The following is a 27,940-nucleotide window of genomic DNA, read 5'->3' on the forward strand; positions in this document are numbered from 1 at the left end:
TTAAATTAGTTAATTGATGTTAATTAGTAAAAATCATTTATAAAAACATTTAAAATTAAAACTAATTTATTGGCCAACCATATAGTAACACGTGTAAATAAAATGTAATTAAATAAAAAAAATAAAAATAAAAAAATAAAAAAAAAACTTACTCAACCGTTACAAGTCACCTGGGACTATTTAGAGCGGATTAGGTATAAAGGTCGGATTATTTAAAAATAATCCAACGGTGGGATTATTTTCAGTGGACGGCCCAAATGTGGTATTATTCCGAGCAATTTTCCTTATTTTTGACAATTTTTCTTTTTTCTAATTATAAAACTATGACAATATTTTATGTATGTGAGAGATTAAAAGTTTATTGAAAATAATCTAACTTTTTAATACTAAAAAAATATATATGATATTTCTTAGTTTCTTACCCTAACATCTAATATGGCATGTTTATGCAAATTTATTGTCTATATGACGTGACACTTGACAAAAATTTAAAACGTCGAGTCACTGTCTTGTGGTCTGACTGCAATACTAAACTTTACTTGTATTTATTAGTGATCTAAGAAAGTATATGATATGATATTAGATTAGTGGGCAAAGGAAAGAGGGCACCATTTGTGCCTCATTCCTTGCGTACAACTCATTAACCCCTAGTAATTATTTTGTCAAGAACAGAACGTCCACCTACTTAGCGATGTTACGCCTCTATGATTCTAAATATTCTTTCAGTTTTCAAGGAAAATTAAATCCAGAAAGATCGTTAGAACAAAATCAACTTGTTAGGTCCAATTGTTCAAATCATATACTGTATCCATATGGATTCAAAATTTAGCTTTTAATGGGCTTAATTCACATTTTAATCAACTCTATATGAACAATTGTTACAAAAATTCCTCCTGTTTAAAACAGTCCTAAAAAAACAAGATCGGCTGATCCAATAATTAATCTACAACAAGTATGCTACAAAATGTTAAGATTCAAGTGTAACTTGAGACTATATAACTGAGTAAGTCACTAATCTTTCTTTCTACGCTTCAATCTTTCAAGAGCACCTAGAGGAGCATCAGCCCCTTTCACCTCCTCCCCATCTTCAGCTTTCTCAGGGTCATCCCGCTTCTTAGCCAAGCCGCCAAAAACAGCACTTGGCACATCCTTTTGAGCAATCTCGACCTTTTCCACATCTTCCTCGTCATCATCACTCTCCTCTGGTAGTTCAATTTCCTCCTGGTTTACATTTCTTTTGCCAGTGTCACTTTGAGATTCAACTCCGGCACTGACAAAGCCAACAGTCCTTGCTTTATCCTTAGCTAGAACATCATTGTCTACAGGAGCCAACTGCTTTTCAAGAGCAGCCATGTCATCAACAGATACCCCAGCTTTTTTAATTTCATCAAGGCTGACCTCGTCTTTTTGCATCAGTAATTCAGGAAGGATGAAATGGGTCTGCAGGGAATATAATGGTTAGAAATCCATCTCAGGCTCTGAGCAATGAAATTACCCGCACAGCAAATAATCTAGCTCCAAATGAAAGAAAGGATGCAACTTAGAGCAGATACAAAGTAATTCCAAATTACTGTTTATTTTTACAAGAAACTACCAGCACTTCCTATTTCAAATTTTCAAAAAAAAAAAAAAAAAAAAAAAAAGCATCCAAGCCAAGATTAATGTTTTCACTTACATCAGCAATCTCTTTTACTAATGCATAAATGTCAGGGGATTGTTAATGTGGGAGAAAAGGAAAGAAAATACAGAGGCAGAGGACTCATGTTTTGCTTTTATTAATGAAACCCTTACAAAAAGTTCATTGTTAGGATAAAGAAAGGACTCATGTTGTGCTTTTATTGGTGTTTGATCCTTTGAGAATAAAACCAAACCCCACCCATAGTCCAACTAACCTATCAGTAGCTTCTTTCCATCCATCAATCACCATTTTTCCCCAAGAGCTGCTCCCCAAACTTCCCACCCCCGAAAACACCAAGGTGGTGTAGTATTAATTAATTGTCCTAGAATATTATGTGATACCAAAAACATTGAAACTTAAAGCCCCCGCCAAGGAATGAATGGAAGATTGGACTGTGATGAATCAGTACACTGAGTGGAGGGCTTGAGGCAATATCTAGAAGGAAGATGGTAATAGATTGAAATAAAGGTGAACCAAGCATGCAGTAATTAGCCAATGCATACCAATATACTCAGAGACTATACTAAATCAAATGAAGTGGGTAGCAAGTAAAGTTATTGCACACTAGTTTACATGGGCTAAACAAAATGATTGATTTGGTCAATTGGCACAGTAAAATGATTAAAGCACAGTAATGATGTGGAAACAAAAAGACACAGACAAAAACAAATTTACCATACTATACAAAACAGAGAAACAAGTGCTTATAATTTGGGAACTGACACCAATAGACTGAGCTATAGGCCGACACAAAATAGACAACTTAAAAAAATAAACGGAGTACAAAATAATTTTGAGCTAAAATAAGATGAAAAGGATGATGTATCCTTTCTTTTCACTTCTCTTCCTTTCCCTATATTTCTCTCCATCCAAACATAGTGTAAATGAATTAAAGGTAAATATATGGAAAGAAAGCAAATGGAGGAAAAAAAACTCTTTACTGGATGATCCCTGAAACAATTGATAAGTTTTTGTAAAAGTAAAAAATTTGAGTATATATAAAATACAATGCGTCATATTGTGTTACTTATTGCAACAGCCAGCGGTTGAAATCATTCCTTTCACATAAAAGGTAGCAAGTTCTAATGCGTCCAGCTACTTATGTTAAATTTATTTTCCCTTTTTTGACTTTTACTTGCCCAAAGACCCACACTACCCAATTACCCCTGACCTTCACACAATTCACATCACAGCTCTTGTCTATTGAAGGTTTGAAACTTGTATAAAATTTCAAGGTATATTTAAAGACTAATATTTTTTTTGTTTTTAATTAAGCAAAAGGTATATTTAAAGACTAATATTTTTTGTATTTGATTAAGCAAAAACATTTCAAGGTATATTTAAAGACTAATATTTTTTTATTTTAATTAAGCAAAAACTGATTATATATTTTACAAAGTATTTAATTTTACTATTTCAGATATTATCGTTGTAGGGTAGAACTAGAAATATAATTTACAATTTTACATGTATGTTGTCAATTTAAGAGACTGAGTTAGAATTTTTATATATTAATTAAATGTAAAATTGGTGTTTATTGAAATTGAAATATTGTTAATTTTGAATATGCTTACATTAGATTTAAGAATTTAATCAGTTCATAATTAATGTGACCTATAATTATATAAATCGGAAAGTTGTGTGGGGCAAGATAAATTAACATTTAGAGCAATCGTAAATTTTATAAACATGTGCACACCCAAATTATTATCTGTAATTTGTTTATATTATTTGTTTATTATATTATATATGTGTTTAGTGACTTTGAACCCATAAGGAGAATTTTCTGGATCCGCCACCGTTGCACAGTCACTTCTTTCCACAATTCAAGCCTTCTTATGTCCAGTAAGCATTTCACGAACACCTATCTCCTTACATGTCTCATACCCCCTCCCCCTCCTCTAACTCTCTCTTATTCCCTCCACTCCATAACTGGTGATTGAACCTCCCAAGATCTGAATAGTTAATACTCTAGAATTATTTTAACCCAAAATAAACGTTATAATTCTTGGGTTGATGAAGGAGAGTATGAAGTCAAGAGTTAGTTTGTACTTTTAAATTTGTTTCTCTCACCACTTGCATATTTTTTCAGATTGTAGCATTTGCAAATGAATGCTGGTAGTTCTGACAGGTATAGTAGGTTTTTTTTGTCCATGGTCTACACATTTCTGCACCCAGTGGCTTTGCATAGGGAAGAGGGATTTTGAAGTAATCCCTCCGTTTCACAATGATGTTCTCATTTGGAATTTTTTGATTATTAAAAATTAGAGGGAATCTTCTTAATTTATCTCAAGCTATATTTTTTGCTAGTGTGAGATTAAAGATATTTGCGATCAAATATTTGCATCGATTTACGTAAACAGGAACATCATTATGAAATGGAGGGAGTAGTTCTTTTAATCTAATACTTCGGATTTCTGAATTCTGACTTTATATTTTTCAAGCAAAATTACGTGGGTGTATTATGTGAACCAACACACATGCCCTGGTCCAGACATTTCTATAATTCTAACGGCCAATGGGGAACAAGCTTTGAATGAGTTATCATTAATTAACTTAAGTAGTTCTTTCAATCTACTACTTATATTTCTAAATTTCTGACTTTACAATTCTCAAGCAAAATAATGTGGGTGTGTTCGTTAAGCTGACATACATGCCCTGTTCCAGACATTTCTAAAATTCAAATGGCCAATGGGGAACAAGCTTTGCGTTATCATTAATCAAGCTATATTTTTCTAGAATGGGCAATGTAAGATCTAAAGGACACTGCATAGGAGTAAGATATGGTGTTCTACAGAAAATTTATGGATCACAATGCTTTGTTATTCTTCCAGCAAGATTTAATGCAATCTGATATATTTACTTATAAGACATGAAAATATATTCCTATTGCACCATAAAACTAATACAACTACTAAAGCAAAACTTCTCTTTGATCAATGACAAGGTTTCAGGTCCGGAGAGGTCACGTTTAAGAGATCTTTAACCCAAAAACTGGAAACAAAACCCTTGAACTTCTTATATAATTAAATAACACTCAATACTTAAAATTAGCAGGACACACACATGCAAACACACACACCCAAACACCCTTTAGCTTCTTATGCAATTAGATAACACCCGATAATACTTAACATTAGCAAGGTCACACAAACACACACACACACACAAAAAAGGTTAAGAGCATCAATAGATACCAGTACTGCGCTACTACCAAATAACAATTATGGAGGTAGATTTAACACCAAATGAAGTGGGCTACAAGATGAACGTACCTGGCTGAAACTAGAAACAGCACTACGTTTTATGCGGAGCATTTCTCTGAAGGTGTCTTCATTTCCATGTTGGACCTCAAATTCATGCCACTGATTCCAGAAATCAGGAACAGTTCTTGGATCTGCCAAATTAGAGCCATATACATAAACTGCACGAGCACGGTCAACCTCTCCAAGGCTTTTCTCAAGTTCAGCATACTTCATGCACATGGTTATCACATCTTTGTCAGGAAGACCAGATTGAATTGCTTGCTCATATATCTCCCTGGTTTTTGGCACACCAAACATTTCTGCTGCACGAGCTATGTAGATCTCGTACATGCTCAACTTCTCACTAGCTGGAACAGCTTTAGTAGCTTGATCATAAACCTTCATTGCACGCTTTGCTAAGCCATAGTCCTCCTCCAACTTAGCATATTGCAGGTATAAAGGTTTTACACATTCCCCAGGTGCCTAAAATATATCAAAAATGTCAGACAATCAAGCTTCAGTAAACGAAAGTTTAGGAGAACAAAACATGAAAAATATCCATAATAGTTGAAAAACTGGACCAATCAACTTCCATCATCTGTATAAGCATTAGGAAACAGAAATAGGAGTAAGAGTAAGAAAAGTAAAAAAAGTTAAGTCCCTTAAATATAATTAAAAGTAATAACTTCCTTCAAGCTGGATAAAATAAAAGGTTAGGATCTATCTCATTTCCTGAGAAGCCACAAATCACATGTTTCGAGCTAGAGGCACAAAAAGAATGAATGAGATCCATCAAATCACAGATTTCCAAGGAATAGAATCCCATGAAACCATACCCTGAAAACACTTTTAGACAAAGGCTATTCAAAACAATTTAAGACATTAATACTAGGCGTTCATAATATAAACTAATGCTATTTCAAAACAAAATCCTGTGATTAAAAAATGAGGAATAGAATATAGGCTATCAGGTAACACTGTTCCATAACAGATATCAATTGGTGTGCTGAACTAATAACATGGGCATACCGTTTCAACAGCATTCTCAAAGAGCTCTCTGGCTCGTTCCAACTTTGTCTTCCCATATCTCTTAACAAACTTGGATAAATATGTAACCCATATCTCTTTCACATGAGGATATTTGAAGATCTTCACACCTCTTTCATACACCCTAAAAGCATCTTCAAAATATTTATGCTCCTGTAGCCACCAAAAAAAAAGTAAAAGATCAGAACACAACAACAACAATAACAACAACAACACAGGGTGTCTTTAAATTATTTACAGAATGCCATACCTCCAGAAGCATTGCATAGTTTATAATAATTTGGGGAGTAGCAATTCTTATATCCAATATGCTCTCATACACAGCACGGGTGGACTCCAAAGTACCAAGGCTTTCCTCCAAATCTACATAGAATGTCCACAATTTTAATGATTTGTGCAGCTTCATCTGCACAGGTTCATAACCATCCGCAGCAACTGAATAAGAACAAAAAGTTAGCTCATAGTCCCCTTGGACAAGAAGAAAACAAACATCAGAATACTGCACCTAATTAAGTGTCTGGTGAGTCTACTAAAAAAACAATGCAGCATCAGCATTCAGCGCAATCTCCATGAACATAGCCCAACCCACCCTCTTTCCCACCCCCACCCAACAAGAGTGGAAGAGAGAGATAAATCAAACTATAATTTATTCATACCAAGTGTAACACCACTCTGATACCCAAAGATATAGCAAAAATCACAAGTGCAAAGATATTCAGCCAAATTTCAATTACAGCCTTTCTAAACCAAATACATTTCTATCTGGTTAGGACTTCAGAGCAGCAAGGGGTAGTTAGAATCTTAGTGATAATTTCACTGATACACTACATCCAAATGTCATACATTCCTTTTATGACAAGAAAAATTGCAAAAGTCAAGTACAGTAAGGTGCATAAGTTTATAGATCATATGCATACACATGTACCATGTAAGAAATTCAAGCTTCATAGAGGTAGCAGGAATCTCAATAGAAAATACTACGTAATCAAATTAGAATGGAACCTACTACAAGTTGCAATGGCAAGACAGGCAAACTAAAGTACCAAATATAGGGAATAAAATAACTACCTCGACGCTTAACTTCGACAGAGGGCACTGCTGTTGCACGCCGCATCAGGTCCAGTGCTCCTTTAAAGTTTTTGTGCCTTAACTCCATCTCAGCCCATTCACACCATATACTAGCAAGATGATCCACTGCTTTATAATTCACTTGTACTGCTTTGTCAAATATAACCCTAGCATTAGCAAGATCTTTGTGACTTTCATACAGCTTAGCAAAAGCTACCCACAAAGTGTGAGGCTTTCCTACTGCCTTCATAGGATCCACAGTCCTGACCGCCTCAGTATAGGTCAATATCTGCCTAGTAGGATTACCCTCAAAGAGCTTGACTCTCCGATGCCATTGCTCGACATTATGTGGGTTTTGACGAAGAAGAACACTATTAGCTAGCTCAGGACGTCTATCCATCAAATGCTCCAACCTTGCGAGCCGCAAATCCACATCATTATCATCGTGCAGCCAAAAACCCTTTAAGATCTTCTTCTCAAACTTTCCCATAGACAGCTCAACATCCCCCCGAATATCAACCTCCTCCTCTTCCTCATCCCCCCCACCATCCTCTCCCTCTTCATCACTCAAATCCAAACTCTCCATCTTATACGCCAGCATACTCTCTTCAAACTGTGAATACGCATCAAAAATCACACTAAAATCCCTGACAGTGACCACCGTCATCATACCCTCCTCAAACACATCCCTAGCCTTCTCCGGCAACTTCCTCCTGATATAATAATCCGCCAACGAAGTCCACAACCGCCCCACCTCATCCGTAAACTTCCTAATCCCACCCCTAATTATCGCATCCACATTCAACCCAGAAACCTCAGTAGCATGCTTAGTCAACAAATCACACAACTCAAGCCAAAGCCTATGCTTCGTCTTCCCCTTAATCGAAAAGAACTGATCATCATTCAAAACCCCAGCCAACCTCTCAGACGCCTCCTGCCACCGCTCCGAATTCACCAAAAACTCAATAAAATCCTCAATGTGAGATGGGTCATACTTCAAATACCTCCTATAAACCCTAAGCGAAGTCTCGATCGGAATCCCCTTCTGACTAACAAAAATCAAATAGGGTTCCCAAATTCGATCATGCTGAGTAACAGGCAACGCACAAAGAGCCCGATCGAAAGTACGACGAGTACGAGTAACCAATTTCTGAACAATTAGGGTTTGCAAATACATAATCCAAATTCTGGGCATCTTATGCATAGTAACCAAAGCACGTTCAAAAGTATTATCTAGGGTTTCATACTGAGAATGTGTAATGGGAAGATTACGAACAAGTTCAAGGCGTTCACGAAGATAAGCATACCAGAGTTTGTAGCTTCCAGGTAAGGCTTTGAGGGCTCTTTCGTAGATGACTGCGCGTTTCTTGAATGGAGAAGAGGTTCGTGCGACAAGGTAGCGCCACCATAGACGGAGGCTGAAGGGGTTGCGCAGGATTTCTTCTTCGTATGGAAGGTCGTCTTCTGAAGGGTACAATTCTCGAGCTATTGCCATGGCAGAAGCACTGCTTTACTCGTCGAGCATACGAGAGAAAAGAGAAGATGGGAAACAAAGAGAAGGGGATTAGTGAGAGTAGCCGCTAGTTGGGGGTCGAAGGCTGCATAGTTAATTTAAAGTGTCAATTCGGGTGTTTGGGTTGAATTTAGTGAAGTCAGGTTGGGTTGAATCGAGTCGAGTTTATTTATAAATTAGAGTTAAATAAGTCAATATTTGAATAAAAAAAATTCAGATAGGTTTGAGCTGTGTTAATCAGTATTGGTAGTTGGAAAATTTGCCAATTACTACCATGATTAAAGCCATTTTGAAAATTACCACCGTGAAATAAAAAACTTGTGACTTACTACCACAAAAACTTTTAAAAGTTTTATTTTACTACCAAGCTCCAATTTAACTCAATTATGATGTCACTAACTCAAGTTTAACCCCTAGTTAAGCAATTTAACCACCAAAATAAAAAGAAAATAAAATTAATCTAACCCATGGTTACCTCCATTAACCCAACCCAAATTTTCTCTCTCTGTGTTTCCTATACTCTGGCTTTGAACTCCATTGATGAACAGTCTGCAAGTGACAATTACTCTGCAAAAAAATATTTTCTTTGCTAAATTGAGCAGACAGTGATGCGATCAATGAAGGAGAGAATAGGGACCATTGAAGGAGGAGGACCCAAAAAGAATGATGTTATTGTAGAGTGTCTCTTTGTATTGTTTTCCACATCAAAATCTGGACAAGTTATGAACCTTCTTCCTGGATTTTCTTTGGTCTAGGACTTTATAATTGAAGCCTTCAACCCACACATACATTTCCAACCCATTGACCTTGTCCCTCTAAATATCTTCATGTCACAAGTATAAAGTACAAAAAAATCAAACTTGCATCACATATTATGTTTAATTCATAGTTTAATTCAAAGAAAAATACAATAGCGCTACGCTAATCAACCAAAATCGCAATAAAAAAACCCTAAGTTGCAAAATCCCTAAAAAACGTCAAACCCTAGAATCGAAAACAATAAAAGTTTAATTTCTGATAGGAAAATTAAACAAATTCAACGTCTACCTGGATCGATTAGAGGATAGATGGGAAGAATTAGTGGTCAATTTAGAGAAACAACTTTAATTTGAGGGATTTTACAATTGGTGAAGAAGGAGAAAGAATGGAAAATGGGAGGTTTAATTAGTTAAGTTAGTTTATAGGGGTAACCATGGGTTAGCTAGATGTATTTTTTTTTATGTGGTTTAATTGCTTAACCAGGGGTCAAACGTGAGTTAGTGACGTCATAATTGAGTTAAAGTGGAGCTTGGTAGTAAAATAAAATTGTTAAAAGTTTTTGTAGTAGTAAATCACAAGTTTTTTTATTTCGCGGTAGTAATTTTCAAATGGCTTTAATACGCGGTAGTAATTGGCAAATTTTCCTTGGTAGTTTGATAATTTTTTACATGTTTTGATAATTTTAGGAGTATAGGTTAGGTTAGGTTTTTTTTACTAGGTACTTAGTGTGTAACTCGGGCGTTGCACCGAGTTGCTATTTTAATCAAACATTGTAATTATAAGCATTTGATATTTATGTTTTTATTTTTATATAAGTGTGGACTTGTAAAAAAAAAAGTGTGGACTTGTTCTTGTCAAAAAAAAAAAAAAAAAGTGTGGACTTGTATAATTGAGTGATTGATGATTATTTACAAAATTATATTGATATAAGAATGTCTTTAATAATTTCAAGGTTTGACAATGTGGTAAGTTGTTTAATGTCTAGATTAGATTTGTAACTCAATCGCCAATATTCAATCAAATATGTCTTTAATTGATTCAAAAATGTTATGATTTAATCTATCATCTTTTATTATCTCAAATAACTTCCTAAATTAAATAATTAAAAGTTCCCTAATTACAATAAATTTTCTCTCTCTTGATCAATCTACTCATCCACAAAATAATATCTACACTAACAAACCTTTTTTGGGTTTATTTTTTTAATTTAATTGGATTATCTTAATTCTTAACTCATTAAATTTGGCTTGTTTGGCATCATTTTTTGTTTTCAGTTTCCTTTTTTGTTTGGTAACTAAAAACCAAAAACAGGAAAAAAAGAAAAAGGTGTTTCCACTTTACCGTTGTCAGTTTTCAAAGTTATTATGATTTTAATAAGTTTAAATAATTTTTTATTCATTATGTGACATATATTATATATACTTTTAATAAACAAAAAACCAAAAAATAAGCCCTAATTTGTTATAGCTCATGTAATTTATAATGAAATATATGTTTTTATGATCTAATTAATAAGTATACGGGAAAATAATAATAGAATAAGCTATTTCATTTCAGTAATTTTTGCAATCCGTGCATCGCACGGGTCTAATCTAAGTAAAAATACTAGTATCATATTAATTTGTTTTTTTTTTGAATAAAAAATAATAATTTTTTTTATATATAACGTCTGTTTTATTATTTTTTTAAGCTTACCATCACAAATTCACAATTAATATTTTATTAGAAAGTTATATTTTTTTCTTCAAAAACAAAAAAAAAGTTTTATTTTAGATAATTTTTTTTTTTTTTAAGATAAAATTTAGATTAATCCTTTTCCTATTCCTTTTCAAATTAGGAAACTATCCAAACCTCCTTATAAATCTTCATCAACCTTGTTATTTACTGGAGTTTTCCTGCGCTGCAAGCATCATTGTTCTTATTTTTTATTTTTTCAACCAATTTTATTTTTCCCAAATCCCTAATTTTTCTACCTCACAACAATTTTCTTACTTCAACAATCATCAAATTCAGTCAAAACCCTCTTAATTTTCCCCAATTTCCTTCCTTTTTCTCAATCAAACCCCTAGTTTTTAATCGAAATTCATCTTCTACTAGTATAATTCAGCACTATTATACTCAATTTTTGATTCAATCATATAATCATGGCTACCCAGAAACCCCAGAGATCGCCAGCAGAAATTGAAGATATAATTCTTCGGAAGATATTTCTTGTATCTTTGATTGATTCAATGGAATCTGATTCTCGAGTAGTTTATCTTGAGTTAACAGCTGCTGAAATTCTTAGCGAAGGTAAGGAATTGCTGTTATCTAGGGATTTGATGGAAAGGGTTTTGATTGATCGCCTTTCCAATGAATTCCCGAATGCCGAACCGCCTTTTTCTTATTTAGTTGGGTGTTATAGACGTGCTTATGATGAAGAGAAGAAGATTATGAACATGAAAGATAAAAATTTAAGGTCTGAAATTGAGTTAGTTGTTAAGCAAGCGAAAAAATTGGCAGTTTCATATTGTAGGATTCATTTAGGAAACCCTGATATGTTTCCTGGTATGGATGATACTGCTGTTAGTGACAATGCTAATTTGATGAGGAAGAAGCAATCGCCATTGTTGCCATTGATTTATTCGAATGTCGGTGGCGGGGCCGTAATTGATAGCTATGGAGGGTCTGGGAGTAGTGGTGGGATAACTTGCCCACCTGGGTTTTTGGATGAATTCTTTGGGGAGGGAGATTTCGATAGTTTGGACCCGATTTTTAAGAGTTTGTATGATAATTTGAGGGAGAAAGTGGTGAGAGAATCAGCATTGGGGAATTTTCAGCAGCCCTTGAGGGCTTTGTTGTATTTAGTCAGTTTACCAGCTGGGGCAAAGTCTTTAGTCACTCATAGATGGTGGATGCCATCGGGTTCGTATTTGAACGGTCGCGCTATGGAGGTTGCTAGCATCTTGGGTCCTTTCTTTCATATTAGTGCCTTACCTGATACTGTTTTTTTCAAGAGTGAACCTGAAGTTGGGTGAGTTTCCTTCATCTGCTTTGATGGGTTGCCTTAGTTTTGTAATTTTCTTCTGCTTGTTGCTGAAATTCTGTTTGTATGTGTTTAGTGAGATTGTATGGAACTTGTTTGAGGTTAATTGGATGATTTATATGGTTTCAATGAATGCATAATACTGCATTACTATAATATTATGTTTAATGATGGTATGGTGCTTAAAGAACTGTGATATTAGTTAGTGCCTTAGTGGTGGGGATAGATGTAAAAGACATTATCTTTGTGTCAAACTATGTTGTTAGAATGGTAAGGTGTTTGTCTGCTTTAATTCTAAGAAGAATAGCTTGTCGTTGTTTGTTATTGATCGAAGTTATTTACAGCATTTGCCCTTGTTGGCTCGTGGTGTTGTGGTTCCTCATGCTTATGTGCTTTCTTACATGATTTGTTTACCTATGTCCTGTTAAGGATCAATTTTACACATACAAGTATGCTAAAACAATTGATCAACACAATGAATAAACAAACAGAAGATTTATGTGTCATCCTCTAATCCTCTTTGACTCTTTGTAGACTTAATACATCAGTTTGAAATATAGGCTTCTTATTAATGTGCTCAAGCTACCTACATTAATGAAAGTTTCAGTTTTATTTCTTTATTTTCTATTTGTTCCACGAAGTTTGATATCTGAAGTTGGCCTCTAACCCATTTCATAATCGGGCAATTAGAAGTGAACGTCTAAATTTGGTCAATGGGATGTTTTGTTCTGGCTCAGGACACATTGTTATTGTAAATATTTAGTTCAAATCTTGTTATTTAGACACAGGTCATATTCAGATCTGTTGTAAAATGTTAATCTGTACGCATCCTATATTTTTTTGGGTCATTTTTTGTTTGAGTCAAAATTGGTTGGTTGGAGAATTAAGGATAAAAAAAGGCATTTTCCACTCATAAATTACCAAAAGTTGTATTTTTGAAAGTATTGTGACATTTAAGTGTTGCAAATTATTAAGTAAAAATGGAGGAAAGCTTTCCACAAATATCACACAAGACTATTGCTGAACCTTGTGTTTTGCATGGATGCTTTGCTGCACATATCATACTAATGACCAAATTGTTTTATTTTGTTTTTACTAGTGAGCAGTGCTTCTCTCAATCATCCTCTCGTCGTCCAGCTGATCTACTATCATCATTCGCTACCATAAAGACTGTGATGAATAACTTATATGATGGTCTGCATGAGGTTCTTCTTTGTCTTCTGAAAAAACCAGATACTCGAGAAAATGTTTTAGAATTTCTAGCAGCCGTGATCAATAACAATTCCTCGAGGGCGCATTTGCAGGTAAGTGTCATTTGTAATCTGCCATTGCTGCATTGTCATATACTACCTCCGGTCCAAATTACTCGCAACTTTGGAATATTTTCTCTCTCACAAATAATACCCCAAAGTTGCGAGTAATTTCGACCGGAGATAGTATGATAAATTGATAGCTAATACAACAAATGCTTGCTAACTTTGGCCGTTTTTCCTCATTGCTTTTTTGCACATTGTGTGCTGGCATGCCCTATTGCCGTTTAAGAGTGTATTAAGAACCTCAAGAATTCCACCCGCAACTCTCTCAAGGGATTACTCTGATTGTTTTGTTTATGAATTTGTATACAGATTGATCCTATGACTTGTGCAAGCTCTGGAATGTTTGTCAATCTCAGCGCTGTTATGCTCAGGCTTTGTGAACCATTTTTAGATGCTAATCTCTCAAAACGCGATAAAATCGATCCGAACTATGTGTTTTATAGCAATCGTATGGACTTAAAGTGAGAACCATGGTTTTGCAAAGTCCTGTCTTTATTTTATTAAAAGTTAATTTCTTAAGAAATCATTCTTACAGTTTTTGTGCTAACACTTTTCAGAGGACTTACAGCACTGCATGCTTCATCAGAAGAGGTCTCTGCATACATCTCTGAGCTTAATGTCGGAAGATCTGATGGTTCTACTGTCAATAATGTTACAGATAATCGCTTGTTGACATCTTTGGAAGCCACTGGCTCTGGCATTAATTCTGGTGCACCCCTTGCTCAGAATGTACGATCAGTTTCGAGTGGTGATAAGACTAAATATCCATTCATCTGTGAATGCTTCTTTATGACAGCAAGGGTTCTAAACTTAGGGTTATTAAAAGCATTTTCTGACTTCAAGCATCTAGTCCAGGTAGGAGTTTAAGAGGTGGTGACTGATATATATAGTATTATTGCTCAGCAGCCTGAATTTTAATCTCTTGGATTTATATCTATTTGTAATGCTTTATCCTGTCGATGATTTACTATTATCCTACATTTTCTTTGCATTGATTTTCTCTGTTCTTGTGGAGTTCATATTGTTTGCTACTCTTACAGGATATGTCGAGATCAGAAGATTCCCTGGCTACCCTTAAGGCCATGCAAGAACAAGCTCCCACGCCTCAGTTGAAGCAAGATATAGATCGTCTTGAAAAAGAAATTGAATCCTATACACGAGAAAAATTGTGTTATGAAGCACAAATACTTAGGGTATGCCTTCCTCTCATTTTCTTTGTCAGGTCTGCATATTGTTGGTGGGCACTGGGCAGTGTATTGGGTACTTGGTTTTAATTGATAACGCTTTAGTGAATTTGGTTTCTTTGGGGAGTACAAGAGAAATAACTGCTTCACATAAGTGGTCCTCCTTGCCATCATGGTTGAAGTGAGGAATGGTATACTGTTGTTCCTTGCAGTGATTTAAGTTGATGATACTTCAAGGTGTTGTTTATGCATCACTACAAAATATTAGCTTCTTCTGTGCCTTTATAATGCTAGCTCTTCAACCAAACTATGACAATGTTCCCGTTATATTTCATTCTGTGTTCAGTTTCTTTATTATGGTGGCATACTAGCATCTGTATGAAACTGGTTCTATATATTTCGATTTGCAGTTTTATACTTACTGGAATACTTGCTTTGTAGGATGGGGACCTTATCCAGCGTGCTTTAGCTTTTTGCCGGTTAATGGTGGTCTGGTTGGTTGGCTTAGTTGGTGGTTTCAACCTGCCCCTGCCTTCACCTTGCCCTATGGAATTTTCTTGTATGCCTGAACATTTTGTGGAGGATGCCATGGAGTTGCTGATGTTTGCATCTCGAATCCCAAAAGCTTTGGATGGTGTCATATTGGTAAGGAGCGGGTGGATTTATTTCCCTAAAGATTCCTTTGTTCTCTTTATTATCTCTGACCTATATCATGTTTGTCTGTTTCCAGGACGATTTCATGAACTTTATCATCATGTTTATGGCTAGCCCTGAATATATTAGAAATCCTTATTTAAGAGCAAAAATGGTCGAAGTGCTAAATGGTTGGATGCCTCGTAGGAGGTATCACCTGAGCCTAACTAGATTTTTAGCCCTGCATGTTTTGATTTTGTTGCGTAACATTACTTTTAATTGTCATTTTTAATACCGTGTCTCCTGCATTTGTAGTGGTTCTTCTGCAACCGCTAGTCTATTTGAAGGGCATCAATTATCTTTGCAATACCTTGTCAAGAATCTTCTAAAGCTGTACGTTGACATTGAATTCACGGGCTCTCACACACAGGTAAAATTGCAATATTTGCTGGCATATGCCTTTTTCTTTTGTTAATTTGCTCTGTTTATCTCCTCACTTGGTCCAAACAAAAAAACTTTATCTGTGTGGGCATTGTAACATTATAAAATTAACTTCCATCTTATATTCACCATCACCAAGGCACACAAATATCTGAATGCCTAAGTGCCATATTTGCAAACGTGAACATGCATTCACAGAGAAATATAGAGACACAAAGAGAAGGAAACAATGAGAGGGGGGGGGGGGGGGGGGTGGGGAATGAATGGCATGGAGGGGCCAATCTTTATGATCTGTTCCCCCCCTTCCCCAAATTTCAGCTTTCTCTGAAGATCTTAATAAAATCAGTGTCACAGAATGTATGCATCAAACCTATCTGAATGAATTGGAAAAACTTTTTAGGGATAGGCCACTGTCTATACTTCATAAGAGAACAGTATTATATCCTATACGTGGTGTGGTTATCTGTCCGTGTGTAAACTTGTATGGGCTTGTTATCTGTCCTTGTGCAAACTTGTAAGGGCTTGTTTAGGCTCAACCCCAAAACCAAACTATAGAAGAAAATATAGCAACACAATTTTCTTAACAATTTGACTTAAAAACCCTGGTATGAATGTTATATTGATTATGACTCTTCAATTTTGTAAAGGAAACTCACAAAGACATTTTGTTTGTGTTTGCATACAGTTCTACGATAAATTTAATATCCGCCACAATATTGCCGAGCTTCTGGAATACCTTTGGCAGGTTCCTAGTCATCGTAATGTTTGGAGACAGGTAGAGACAGTTCCTCAGTTATACAACGAATTAGCTGTCCTCTTTCACCTTTACTTACATTTTCACGAATGTATGTTTCTTTCAGATTGCAAAGGAGGAAGAAAAGGGTGTTTACCTAAATTTCTTAAACTTCCTGATTAACGACAGTATCTACCTTCTTGACGAAAGTCTAAATAAAATCCTTGAACTTAAAGCACTGGAAGCTGAGATGTCCAATACTGCTGAATGGGAGCGAAGACCTGCTCAAGAGAGACAGGAGAGAACTCGTCTTTTCCATTCCCAAGAGAATGTCAGTTTCATTTATATTACAAAATTTCTTTCTCCGCCTTTCCCTTCTCCTTTATAATTGTATATATATCTCAGCTACCTAACCAAATTAAGATGTTTGGTGCTTCAGATAATTAGAATTGATATGAAATTGGCAAATGAAGATGTTAGTCTGCTGGCTTTCACTTCAGAACAGATTACATCACCTTTGCTTCTTCCGGAAATGGTATATATTTTTTATTATTATTGTTTATAGTTTACCATCTTCTTGATCGCTCTCTATAGTTTGAAGCCACGACTTTTAATTAGTAAATATTTAATTTCCTGTTCATGGATTACGTTTTGCACCCAGGTTGAAAGAGTTTCCAGCATGCTTAATTACTTCTTGCTACAACTTGTGGGTCCCCAAAGGAAATCCTTAAGCTTGAAGGATCCTGAGAAGTATGAGTTCCGCCCAAAACACCTGCTTAAACAGGTCAGCCGTTTTTTTCTCTCCTTCAATTAAATACTACTTCTGTTTTTTAAATTGTACCTTTTGGTGATTTAAGGTTGCCAATGCAAAACTTTGATCATTAACAAAAGTTTGATATTTGGAAAGCATAAATCAAGACAAATATAACAAGATCCCGCAGGATTACTGTTTCCCTTGCGTATAAAACATAAAAGATGGTCAAACCGTCAAAAAGGAATGTGTGGAATTGTGGCAAAGTCCAAATGGTGAATTAAAAAAAAAAAATTAATAAATAATCCAGAGGAATTATTATGTTCCAATCTGTATTAGGTTAGCTATGTACAGGATGAGGTTATCACTTTTCACTTTTCAGTGTGTCCGAAAAAGAAGCTTACAACAAGCATAGGATTGCCTTGCACGTATATAGTTATTATATCCGCCATTGTGGGAAATCCTCACTTTGTCCTGGACAGTATCCTTTACGTGTATACAAATTGTTTGAGTTTGCAATTCAGTAATTACTCCCTACATCTCATGTCTCATATAGTTGATATTACTTTGAAAGTACAATTACAAAACATTTATTAACTGCTCACATAATTAGTACCTATGTGTGGCTCCAATGCAATAATCATATGTGGGAGCACTAAAGTTGATTTAATTTATTTATGTTTTTAATTAATGGGATGAGGAATTAGCCAATTTCTCACACTTATTATATGACCTTGATCCCTGCTTGATTTATTTTGTCTAGATTGTCAACATCTATGTTAATCTGGCAAGAGGAGATGAGAAAAATGTTTTCCCTGCTGCAATTTCCAGGGATGGGCGGTCTTACAATGAACAGGTGCTTAAAAGAATTATTTTGCTTGTTTACTTTAAATGATTCTTGTGCTCTCTTGTCTATCTATAAATTGGCTCACTCTCTGTCTCTCTTTTCCAGTTGTTTAGTGCTGCAGCTGATGTTCTTATAAGAATAGGAGAAGATGGAAGGATTATACAGGAATTTGTTGAACTTGGTGCAAAAGCTAAAGCCGCAGCTGTTGAAGCCTTGGATGCCGAGAATGCTCTCGGTGATATACCTGATGAATTCTTGGACCCAATTCAGGTAATATTTGCTGGAAGATGTTTAATCCTGTAATGCAGAAAAGTTCTCCCGCTGTCTAGAATTAAAGTCACATATACTATTGACAAAAATTTAGTGAGATGAAGGTGTTGGGATAGAAGTTAGAGTAAAGAGGCCCATTTTCTAGTTTACCTTGCTCCCCTCCCTCGTTCAAAATTTTATCATCCAAAAACACTTTAAAGGTAGAATTGGAATTGTACAACTTGGACTTCTCTTTAAACTTGCCACATCCGTAATTATGAGGAGTTTAGACGGTGTGTATTTATATTGGACACCAGGTAGTGCTTGTGATTACACATGATTTTGCTGATATCTATTTCTTGATGCAGTACACGCTGATGAAGGATCCAGTTATATTGCCTTCTTCAAGAGTTACTGTTGATCGTCCGGTCATCTTGAGGCATCTACTAAGTGACAGCGTAATTTTTCTTTAGCTTTGTTTTGTACTTAACTGCTTAACTCTATTGAGCTCTTTCTGAATTCTTGTATATTGTTGCAGACTGATCCTTTCAACCGTTCCCCACTCAATCCAGACATGTTAATTTCTGATCTTGAGCTTAAGGCAAAAATCGAGGAATTTGTCAGGAGTCATTCAACTAGGAACCGAGATGATGATGTACTCCTGCAAAGCACCAAGGGAACGATACAAAACCCAACAACTGATATGCAGTTGATTTGACTAGCTAATAAAATTTAGGGTACACCAAAGCTTGATAAGTTAAGCTCGAATATAAGATTTAAAGCCATCTCTCGAGGTGTCTTTTTGGCGCTTGTAAAGGTATCAGTAGGATCATTTTCAGCTGTCAAATCCTAGAAAAAGAATGATATACTTGAAAGAAATGTAGTTTGATCAATGATGACAATGTAAATATGTATGAAGCGAATAGTTAGCCGAAGATTTTCATTCTTAGGTAGCCTTGTTTATTGGTTATGCACGATGTCTTAATGCTTCTCTGAACTCTTATTTTTATTCATATTTTCAAATTGAAGATTTGATGGGCTCGATTGTAGATGGTTATTTCTTTCATTTTCAATATCAGAGCTTCACATAGCTCTCAAAATGGATTGAGCCTTGCTGTTGAATTTAACCTAAAGGATAAAGGGCATAAGTGAGAGAGAAACAGTGAAAAAATGTCAACAAAAAAAAGAGATTCTAGAACATAAGACTATTCCTGTTGGTTGTGCCAAAGTTAAGAAACTTGTTGTGCCAAAGGTTCAGTCTCACTTCCTCTTGCAAAAAAATACCCAACTTGAGAAATAAGCTTCATAGTTAAATTGACTGTGACTCAGTTCCAATATTGACCCGATTTTCTGAGAGCATTCTCACCAATGGGTGAAAAAATGTCCATGAGTGGTAGAAAAAGATATGAAACTACATCAATGGGCAAATGAAGATTTTCCCATGAGGAAAACCTGTTTCTCTTCATGGCTTGGGCGAAATGAAGGTAACAAAGGCGGGGACCAACCTAAATTGAACTGTCATATATGAATAAGTAGTCTTGTCTCTTTTCAGTTGTTTGTTTTATTATGCATTGATGAGTCATATTTAGAGCTGATCACACTGAGCTCGGCCCGATTTTGGGCAGAATTTTCCGGCCCGGCCCGATTGTAATAAAGATTGGACGCGTTTGGTAATGGATTTTATGCATTTTTAGTTTGAACCGACCCGTAATTGGCCCGAAAAGTCCACCCGGCCCAAAGCTTGGTCCAAATGGAGGCCTGACCTGCTCATTGATCACCTCTAGTCATATCTTTAAAAGGTTATCATGTCGCTTTTCAATTGTTTGTTTTATTGTGCATTGAAAACATAATTTAAATAAGTAGTCATGTAGCTTTTCAGCTTTTTTGTTTTATTATGCATTGATGAGTCATATCTTAAATTAGTGATCACGTCTCTTTTCAATTATTTGTTTTTGAAAATTCATATCTTAAATAAGTAGTCATGTCCCTTTTCAATTGTTTGTTTAATTATGCATTGAAGAGTCAATTTATAACTATAACTATACATTGAGTTTCAGAACTTTATATAGATCTTTCACTCAAACTTAAAGAACCACATGTAAAACATTCAAATATCAAACAAATAAAATAATGTTTACCATAAGCTCAAGCTCAAGTTCTTATTCTGATCAGATTAATATGATGAATTTGATCACCTAGTTGATGATTTCGTCACATACCACTTATCAAATATAATGCTTCCCCAAACACTTCACCACAAGCCGAACCTCTAAATGAAATTGAATGTGTCCGGGAGCCCTCGGGGTAAAGAAAGGGAGAAAGGGCATGTACAATTGTGTAATGATTACTTCGTGGTCATACAGTGTATAATGATTAACGACAACCAATTTTGTCGTAGATTTCGAATGCATAGACTTTTGTTATGTCGCATTATGAACATAACAAGGTGGTTGAGGGGGGATCAATTCTTCAACCGGCGTAAGAATGCAACTGAAGGCTAAGCTTATCACCACTACAGAAATGCACCACTATAGTAAAAATGTTACTGTATGGTTTAGCTCCAAATGATATAGATGAATATACACACATAGGTCAAACAATCTCAAGGAAGTCATTGCAACTTTTTACTTAAGGGGTAAGTACATAAGAAGATTTAAGGGAAATCCTTCACCAAAATAAAATGCGTGGTTTTCCGGGCACAATTGGTAGCATTAAAAACTTCATGTAATGTGAGCGAAAAAAATGTCTTATGGCTTGGAAACTGTAGCCTTACAACTTTTATGCTCCAATGTTACTTAATTTTAATGCAATTACAAATTAAAGGATGCTAAAAAATAACACGACACGAAAAAATTGAATGTTAAGGGTTTACAACATGTTTAATTAAGACACAACACGACACGTTTAATTAAATAGACCGAGTTAGTGTTGAAAATTCCAATAAGAAACTAATACAAATCAACCCATTTAAGAAAAATAACCAATAATTTTTGGAATTTATGATATTTTTTTGTATGAGGGCTATGATGCAAACATTTTTACTCATGACACGACAACACGTCAACACAAACCGGACATGAAAGAAGCGGTTTAGTGTCAAGGGTTTTAGACACGATTAATTGAACATGTCCATACAACAAGACGGTACCGTTGGGTCAGTCCGTTGGGGTTCCAACCTGTCTAACTTCGAACACAAACAGGGCAATGACACGATACAACGCATTTACCAAAAACTGTTTAGAAGTCCGTGTATTGTATGAGTCTAACATTAAACAAGATGTTGATTTCACCTATTTTTATCCAGTTTGAAACAACTAATTAAATTTAATATTGAGTTTAATTTGTTTACAACAAGATGTCCTATGTTAATTCAGTTCACGCCATCATCAAGGATTGTGGTAGAAGGGTTTTTCACAATAATCATCCTACATTCATGGAACACAAGTAAAATCTACAATTCTATCAATAGATGGATTGTTGAGAGTTGGAATGGGATAGCCTTTAGAAGGATTAGGAAACATAGCGAAGCTCTTGCTTCTCTCAATTTAGCATCAATAGTTGTTTCTACTCTTTATTTCTTTAGCCAAGTTTTACTAAACTTTGTTTAAGCCTTTTAATAAGAAAATTATCTTATTAGTATAAGTTTCAATCATGATCCAAAAACATTGATATATTTATCAAATTTCTTCGTTTTATTTGTTCTATTCATGTACATTAATTGTTAAGTTTAATTTTAATTTTCATGTATAATTTAAAAAGATGAGTAGGGGTGTAAAACACTAAAACAGAATTGCTCTCAAGTCTTCTGGTAATGAAGGAACACTAATCGTCACAGCTTTCACTACTTGTAAATTTTGCAAAAGCTCATGCAACTCGCATTAATCTAACAGAGCTGCAGAGTATTTTACACGTTAACTGTGAAAACATATACCTCTTGACTATGAAGTCCTGCAAATTTCAAAACTACATAAACTGGACGGACAGGGTGAGGTTTAGATAGCATAGTGATGCATCAAAGCTTTGACAGCGGATTGGATGACTTCCTTTTAGCGTACTCATGGGCCATGCTGATCGCACTCTTGCTGTGACGCAGAAAAAACTCTGCTAGTAAGATTTGACTTTCATCTGATGTTAAATCACCATGAGACCCCTGCAAATGTAATACACTCTGAGCAAATATATAAACAGAAGAACCAAATGAATGCAGGTACTGCTATAATCAGATACTGTATAAAGCTTTGAACACTGTCATCAAATTCATCTCTTGAAAGGCACTTTCGTCTGACATGTTAGGATATAAAAAGCAACTACCACATTCAGTAGCACAGTAGCAACAAATCGGGATAGAATGAGAGACCTTATATTTTATTTTCATATTAAGCTTTAGAAAATCTACATGGCTAACATGGGATAGCAACACCATTTGACAGTGAAATCCTCTAGTGTAGCAACTAAAGTCACAACGACAACATGTTTGACGCAAGCACCTTCAAACAAAGCTTGCAATAATTAAGCAGACTTAACATATTGAGTAGGGGATAAAGAGGTGAAAAAAACAAGAAAACTAGAATACACAGAACAGCTAATAATTATCATCAGGACTTCTTTCAGCATATTAGTTTTATATATTCTCAAATTTTTTGTCTAAATGCAAAGCAAAACAGGGGCAACTAGAACATGAAATTCTTTTAAACTGAGCGGTGCAATGAAAGCAGCCATAAAAAAGCAAAGGTGATTACAGGCTTCACACTTCACTTTAGAAACACTTATATGCAGAACTATCTCAAAATTGAAGCTGTGTCATCTCACCATGCGTGATGTTCTGTCAAAAACAGCATGATGCATCAGTATCCCAGCAGCAACAGAAACATTAAAAGAATCAACCATGCCGTTCATAGGAATACTGCAGTGCAAGTCTGACAACTCTAAAGCTTCTTCACTAATTCCCCTGTAAAAATGCATATATTATCAGCACACTTTTTTCCATAATCATCCCCAAGCCATTCAAAAGTGCCAAGTGTTGAGTGAATGCTCTCTTTGACATAACCAAATCGTTTTTAAGCCAGCATTTAATTCCTTCTTCCCCCCTCTGACACGAGAATGAAGATAAATATACTTCTAATAAACTAAGAATAATCAAGATTTATCATCAATTCAGAGTATAAACTAGGAAGCTCTAGAGTCTAGAGTTGCAAGCTGATGCGAACATCAGATATATGATCAAATTACAACAATTAACAATATCATATAATTGTACACACAATGGATATTACATTCTACTGCTAAATCAAAAGTAAGCAATACTCAAGTTTAATAGATTATGATAAGTAAATAAACTAAATTTTAGGAAAAGTTTGTTTTATTTATTTATTTATTTATTTTTAGGATGTGAAAATCCATGAGACATGCAACCAGTAGTCTACAAGGGATACTCAATTATTGACGGATTGAACTTTTCAAAACAGGCAGACTACCCCTAAAGTTAACTAAAATACCTAACTATCTCCCAGAACTTATGGAAATACTACTAGATGAAGGCCACACACTTTAAACTCTACAACTTTACAGTACATATTAAATACTCAAGAGCTAGGCTTTGATCCCATCTGCCTTGAGGGTATTAAAAACTTTGTTTTTTAAACTCAAAGAAGTTAAAGAAAAAAACAGCTCAGACAGAGCAACAAGTTCAGATAAGGGCCACCAGGGCACCAGGTCTATTTTGCAACTATAAATAAGTTCAACTAACTTCAGAAAGCTCAAATATATACAGTTAAACTCTAATAAGGGGTATTTAGATGAGAACTGCAATGCCAAAGTAACATCGCCACTTGATCAAATGGGCTATAACAATTTTGTTGAGGGAGAGACGGAATTAAGTAACCACTAAATTAAATTTCGAGGATGATAATGAAGAACAGTAAACACAGGAGCAAGTGAAGCATCTATGTACTCTTCTTTCCCTATAATTTCATGTGATATTCCAATTTCTAAGGGTGTCAAATATTCTACTGGAGTTTAAGACATAAATCTTTGGGATTTGAAAAAAAATACCCTCAAATACACTATAAAAAGACTTTAACAAACAGAAAGTGACATGAATATGAATGCCTCAGAATTCTTTTCACAGTGTAATAGTAATTTACAGACATAAATAACAGGTGGCACCGTGGGAGAAAATAATGGTATCATGCTTAATCGGTAATATAGGCATAATTTGAAACTTTGGAAGAAATAAATATAACAAAATTACATTAGCTATACGAAGCTGAAGAACAACAATTACCTGTTCTCGTTCCCAACAACAATGGCAGTTGGGCATGACCAATCCATGTCATATATAGAAACCTGAGTGTAATGGAGGAAAAAAATAAAGCACTACTAAATCAAAGAGTAATCCGCAATATGCAACAGAAAGATGACTGAGAGGCAGAGCGGAGTTCCTGTAAAATAAGAACTAAAATAAGTTTTCAAGAAGTCTGATTATTACTGTATCTTTTCCGAGATGTGTAGTGGCTATTCTGTAACCACGTGACTTCAGAACATTAAAGCAATCTCGAGTAGAATTCCAGACCTCTAAATCTAGCCACTTTTCAGAACCCATGCTGACATGTCGATTATCTCTAAACCTGTGTTCACAATCAGAAACCGTAATTAACAATTTCAGTCTAGTAAGCAATATAATGAAACATTAATATTACAGAAAGTAACGATCAATTATTAGCATCTGATACACAGACTTGCCATGTCATTTCATATCAAAGCCATGTCCTATTCGCTCTAGAATTAGCAACTCACATTCGATTAACATCCTAATCACAAAGATTATTACGAAAATAGTTATTTATAAATTATCTTTTTTTCCTGATATAATAAAATCTGACAATTCCATATTTTGTCTTGTTGGATTATAAGAAAGTTTTACAAGATCTCTTATCCATTTAATTTGTCTACCAACATGTGCTTTGAAGACTCAAATCCTTAGATGGTAAGGATTCACATCAGCTCAACCTGAGGTCGGGAATGAATCAACACTTGTCAGGAAAGCTTCCCTCCAAACGATTATGTCAGTTTGAATACGAATTTATCAGTCTAGTAGGATGTGGATTACTTTGTAACCGCTAACTAGCTTCTTGCAATCAATTCCGTACTTTCTAATAACTGACAACATACAAATAAAATTAAGACCAATGTATCATATTTTGATTGTCAGAACTTCTTATTGCAATATACGGGTTTTGCACCTCCCCCAATTTTACCCCGGACTATCGACCTAGCTATGGTTATCATGTAAATATACTATTATAGCAGCAAAAGTCTATAGATTAATCAAAATATTCACTATATACAGGTTCAAATTAAAAAATTCAAACCACAAAACAGCAAAAAACATAAAATCAAAGCAAATGTAGTAAAAAAAAAACAAGAGGCAAAAGAAAGAAAAACTCTTTCACCTCAAAAAGTGTTGATCCACCACCTTTTCGAGCTATCGCAAGAAACAACATGAACAGACTGGAAGCCGAGAGCATCAGCAGACCGGCACGCAGCCGAAACGTTTCCTAAATCAGACAATCCTTCAACAACAAGACAAACACTGAAACTCCGATTCTTCACCACATTCCTAAACCTCTCTTTCCTCACTTCCAATATCAGAGGATCAATTGCCTCCAATACTTCAGCACTACTCAAATAATCATCATTAACCCTAAATTTATCAAGATATGGAAACCATCTGCCATTATTATCCTGCAAATTTGCATTACAGCTCGATTTTCTCTCCATTTTCATCATTTTTGAGACGATTTCGTTGCTTTGAGGAGCAAGTAATTGCTCAACAGTATCTTCCGCCAAATCTTCTGATGGTTCGAGGATTAATGGTTCGGGAATTGCGACAGAATTGGGGATTGATAGCTCTGAAATGCATCGAATTCTTCGACAATTTTGCTGGAACCCTAAAAATTGATAAAAATTAATTAAATTGGGGATTAGTGAGAAAAAATGCAGAATTAGAAATAGAGAAAGAATGAGAGAATTACCATTGCGAAAAGGGAGAGATGGAATGGAGAAATGAGAAGATAAGAGTGAAGTGCGAGCTAGGGTTTGTGAGAAGTTCATTGTGTAGGATTGAAGATGTGTGCTTAACTGCTAATTTTGCTTCTGGCGCCAAACCAAAGCATAGAGATTAGAGAATATATATGGGGCATTAGAGAAGGAAAGGTTGACGGTTCTATCCACTAGTCCATTTGAGTTTTGACAATGTAGTGATTGGGTAGTTTTTAGTGGGGAAGGTGCAATTAGGGATGTCAATGGGTCGGGTTTGGGTCGGGTCCATTGAGACCCAAACTCAGACCCGGAATTTCGGAGGTGGACCTAGATCCGACCCAGACCCACTGGATCTAAAAAAATCACACCCAGACCCACTGGATCTAAAAAATCACACCCAGACCCGAATCCATTGGGTCTAGCGGGTCTCGGGTCTAAAACGGGTCCATAACCAGTCCAACTATGATTTTTATTAATTTTTTTTTTATAATTTTGTATATATCCCTACCTTATAAAACCCTACCTTATAAAAAGTGGGAAAATACTCTTATGAATAGTGTTAGGACATTTTTAACCCTGAAAATGTTTAATTACCTTTATACCCCCATTAATGTTGTATGAGTAGTTTATGAATAATCAATGTATTTATCTTATTGCTAATTTGTTATTATTGATCAATTTCACAACATGAGTTTTATCGTTAATTTAATTGCTCACTTGTGTGTATAATCAATTTAAGATTGCTTTAATTATTCTAACCTTCATAAGTATTTTTTTTTTTTAAAACCTAACCTTCATAAGTATGATTATGAGAGGTTTTGATTTTACATTCTTTCCTATATGAAGCACAAGGAACTATGGAAGCAAGCATTTGTCCAATATAGTGCAAAAGCAACTATGTTGAAGCAGAAATTGATATATGAGAAATCAGGCTCAAGTGTGGGTTGGTGAATCGGTTATATTTCGGACAGTAAGAGAAAACCGATGTCCATGATTTTGATATAAGTTTACAAGGGTATTGGTTCATTTGAAAAAGTTCATGAAAGTGAAATCCAAAAGATCATATGAGTAGTTCAAAAAAAAAAAAAAAAAAAAAAAAAAAAAAAACTAGAAGGTAAGACAAAGGTTGGTCAAATACAATAACCAGAAAGTTATTCAAGAGATTGCGGTATTAATGCCATTGAGATAGTTTAGTTAGTTTGGTGACTCTTAAGGTTCAGCAATAATTGCCCAAGTTTTTACTCATTTGAACTGAAGACTAGCTTGGTAGAAATTTGAATTGGGAATGAACTTGATTGACAATTTCACACAGTCAATCACTCAACATCTACTGTTATTAATCCTTGGACCTTATTTCTCCACTTAACTTAGGGTCTATTCTCATTGACTGAACTAAGCTGAACTGAATTGA

General features: G+C 35.1%; 3 protein-coding genes across 3 annotated transcripts; 1 reads left to right on the forward strand and 2 right to left on the reverse strand.

Annotated features, from left to right (window-relative positions):
• Nucleotides 1-830: 830 nt before the first annotated feature.
• On the reverse strand, nucleotides 831-8,621 carry LOC145595339 (uncharacterized). The gene is made up of 5 exons (XM_081651731.1): nucleotides 7,039-8,621; nucleotides 6,221-6,405; nucleotides 5,953-6,123; nucleotides 4,954-5,406; nucleotides 831-1,440 (listed from the first exon to the last, which is right to left on the reverse strand). Exons 1-5 carry the CDS (start codon nucleotides 8,531-8,533, stop codon nucleotides 1,012-1,014), a joined length of 2,733 nt encoding a protein of 910 aa, XP_081507857.1. The 5' UTR covers nucleotides 8,534-8,621; the 3' UTR covers nucleotides 831-1,011.
• Nucleotides 8,622-11,194: 2,573 nt separating this feature from the next.
• Nucleotides 11,195-19,519, forward strand: LOC145593606 (putative ubiquitin conjugation factor E4). Its single transcript, XM_081649881.1, has 16 exons — nucleotides 11,195-12,323; nucleotides 13,435-13,639; nucleotides 13,961-14,112; nucleotides 14,209-14,506; nucleotides 14,692-14,844; nucleotides 15,277-15,480; nucleotides 15,566-15,678; nucleotides 15,784-15,898; nucleotides 16,595-16,684; nucleotides 16,770-16,973; nucleotides 17,082-17,177; nucleotides 17,304-17,426; nucleotides 18,157-18,249; nucleotides 18,346-18,510; nucleotides 18,858-18,947; nucleotides 19,028-19,519. The coding sequence occupies exons 1-16, from the start codon at nucleotides 11,455-11,457 to the stop codon at nucleotides 19,205-19,207; spliced, it is 3,150 nt and encodes a 1,049-aa protein (XP_081506007.1). The 5' UTR covers nucleotides 11,195-11,454; the 3' UTR covers nucleotides 19,208-19,519.
• A 2,743-nt stretch (nucleotides 19,520-22,262) lies between these two features.
• Nucleotides 22,263-26,677, reverse strand: LOC145595340 (uncharacterized). The gene is made up of 6 exons (XM_081651732.1): nucleotides 26,523-26,677; nucleotides 25,964-26,438; nucleotides 24,977-25,115; nucleotides 24,773-24,834; nucleotides 23,299-23,437; nucleotides 22,263-22,639 (listed from the first exon to the last, which is right to left on the reverse strand). Exons 1-6 carry the CDS (start codon nucleotides 26,599-26,601, stop codon nucleotides 22,502-22,504), a joined length of 1,032 nt encoding a protein of 343 aa, XP_081507858.1. The 5' UTR covers nucleotides 26,602-26,677; the 3' UTR covers nucleotides 22,263-22,501.
• Between the last annotated feature and the right edge of the window lie 1,263 nt (nucleotides 26,678-27,940).

Source organism: Chenopodium album, chromosome 19, assembly GCF_948465745.1.
Source record: "Chenopodium album chromosome 19, dcCheAlbu1.1, whole genome shotgun sequence".
NCBI lineage: Eukaryota > Viridiplantae > Streptophyta > Magnoliopsida > Caryophyllales > Amaranthaceae > Chenopodium > Chenopodium album.

Excerpts from the sequence above, each read along its gene's own strand:
- LOC145595339 (XM_081651731.1), bottom strand. The coding sequence starts at position 8,533 with ATGGCAATAGCTCGAGAATTGTACCCTTCAGAAGACGACCTTCCATAC. Across the intron at positions 6,406-7,038 it reads TGTCGAAGTTAAGCGTCGAG|TTGCTGCGGATGGTTATGAA; the intron begins GTAGTTATTTTA and ends GTTCTTATTCAG. Across the intron at positions 1,441-4,953 it reads CTGTTTCTAGTTTCAGCCAG|ACCCATTTCATCCTTCCTGA; the intron begins GTACGTTCATCT and ends TATTCCCTGCAG.
- LOC145593606 (XM_081649881.1), top strand. The coding sequence starts at position 11,455 with ATGGCTACCCAGAAACCCCAGAGATCGCCAGCAGAAATTGAAGATATA. Across the intron at positions 14,507-14,691 it reads ACTTCAAGCATCTAGTCCAG|GATATGTCGAGATCAGAAGA; the intron begins GTAGGAGTTTAA and ends CTACTCTTACAG. Across the intron at positions 18,948-19,027 it reads GGCATCTACTAAGTGACAGC|ACTGATCCTTTCAACCGTTC; the intron begins GTAATTTTTCTT and ends ATATTGTTGCAG.
- LOC145595340 (XM_081651732.1), bottom strand. The coding sequence starts at position 26,601 with ATGAACTTCTCACAAACCCTAGCTCGCACTTCACTCTTATCTTCTCAT. Across the intron at positions 24,835-24,976 it reads CACATCTCGGAAAAGATACA|GTTTCTATATATGACATGGA; the intron begins GTAATAATCAGA and ends CATTACACTCAG. Across the intron at positions 23,438-24,772 it reads GTTGTTGGGAACGAGAACAG|GGGAATTAGTGAAGAAGCTT; the intron begins GTAATTGTTGTT and ends GCATTTTTACAG.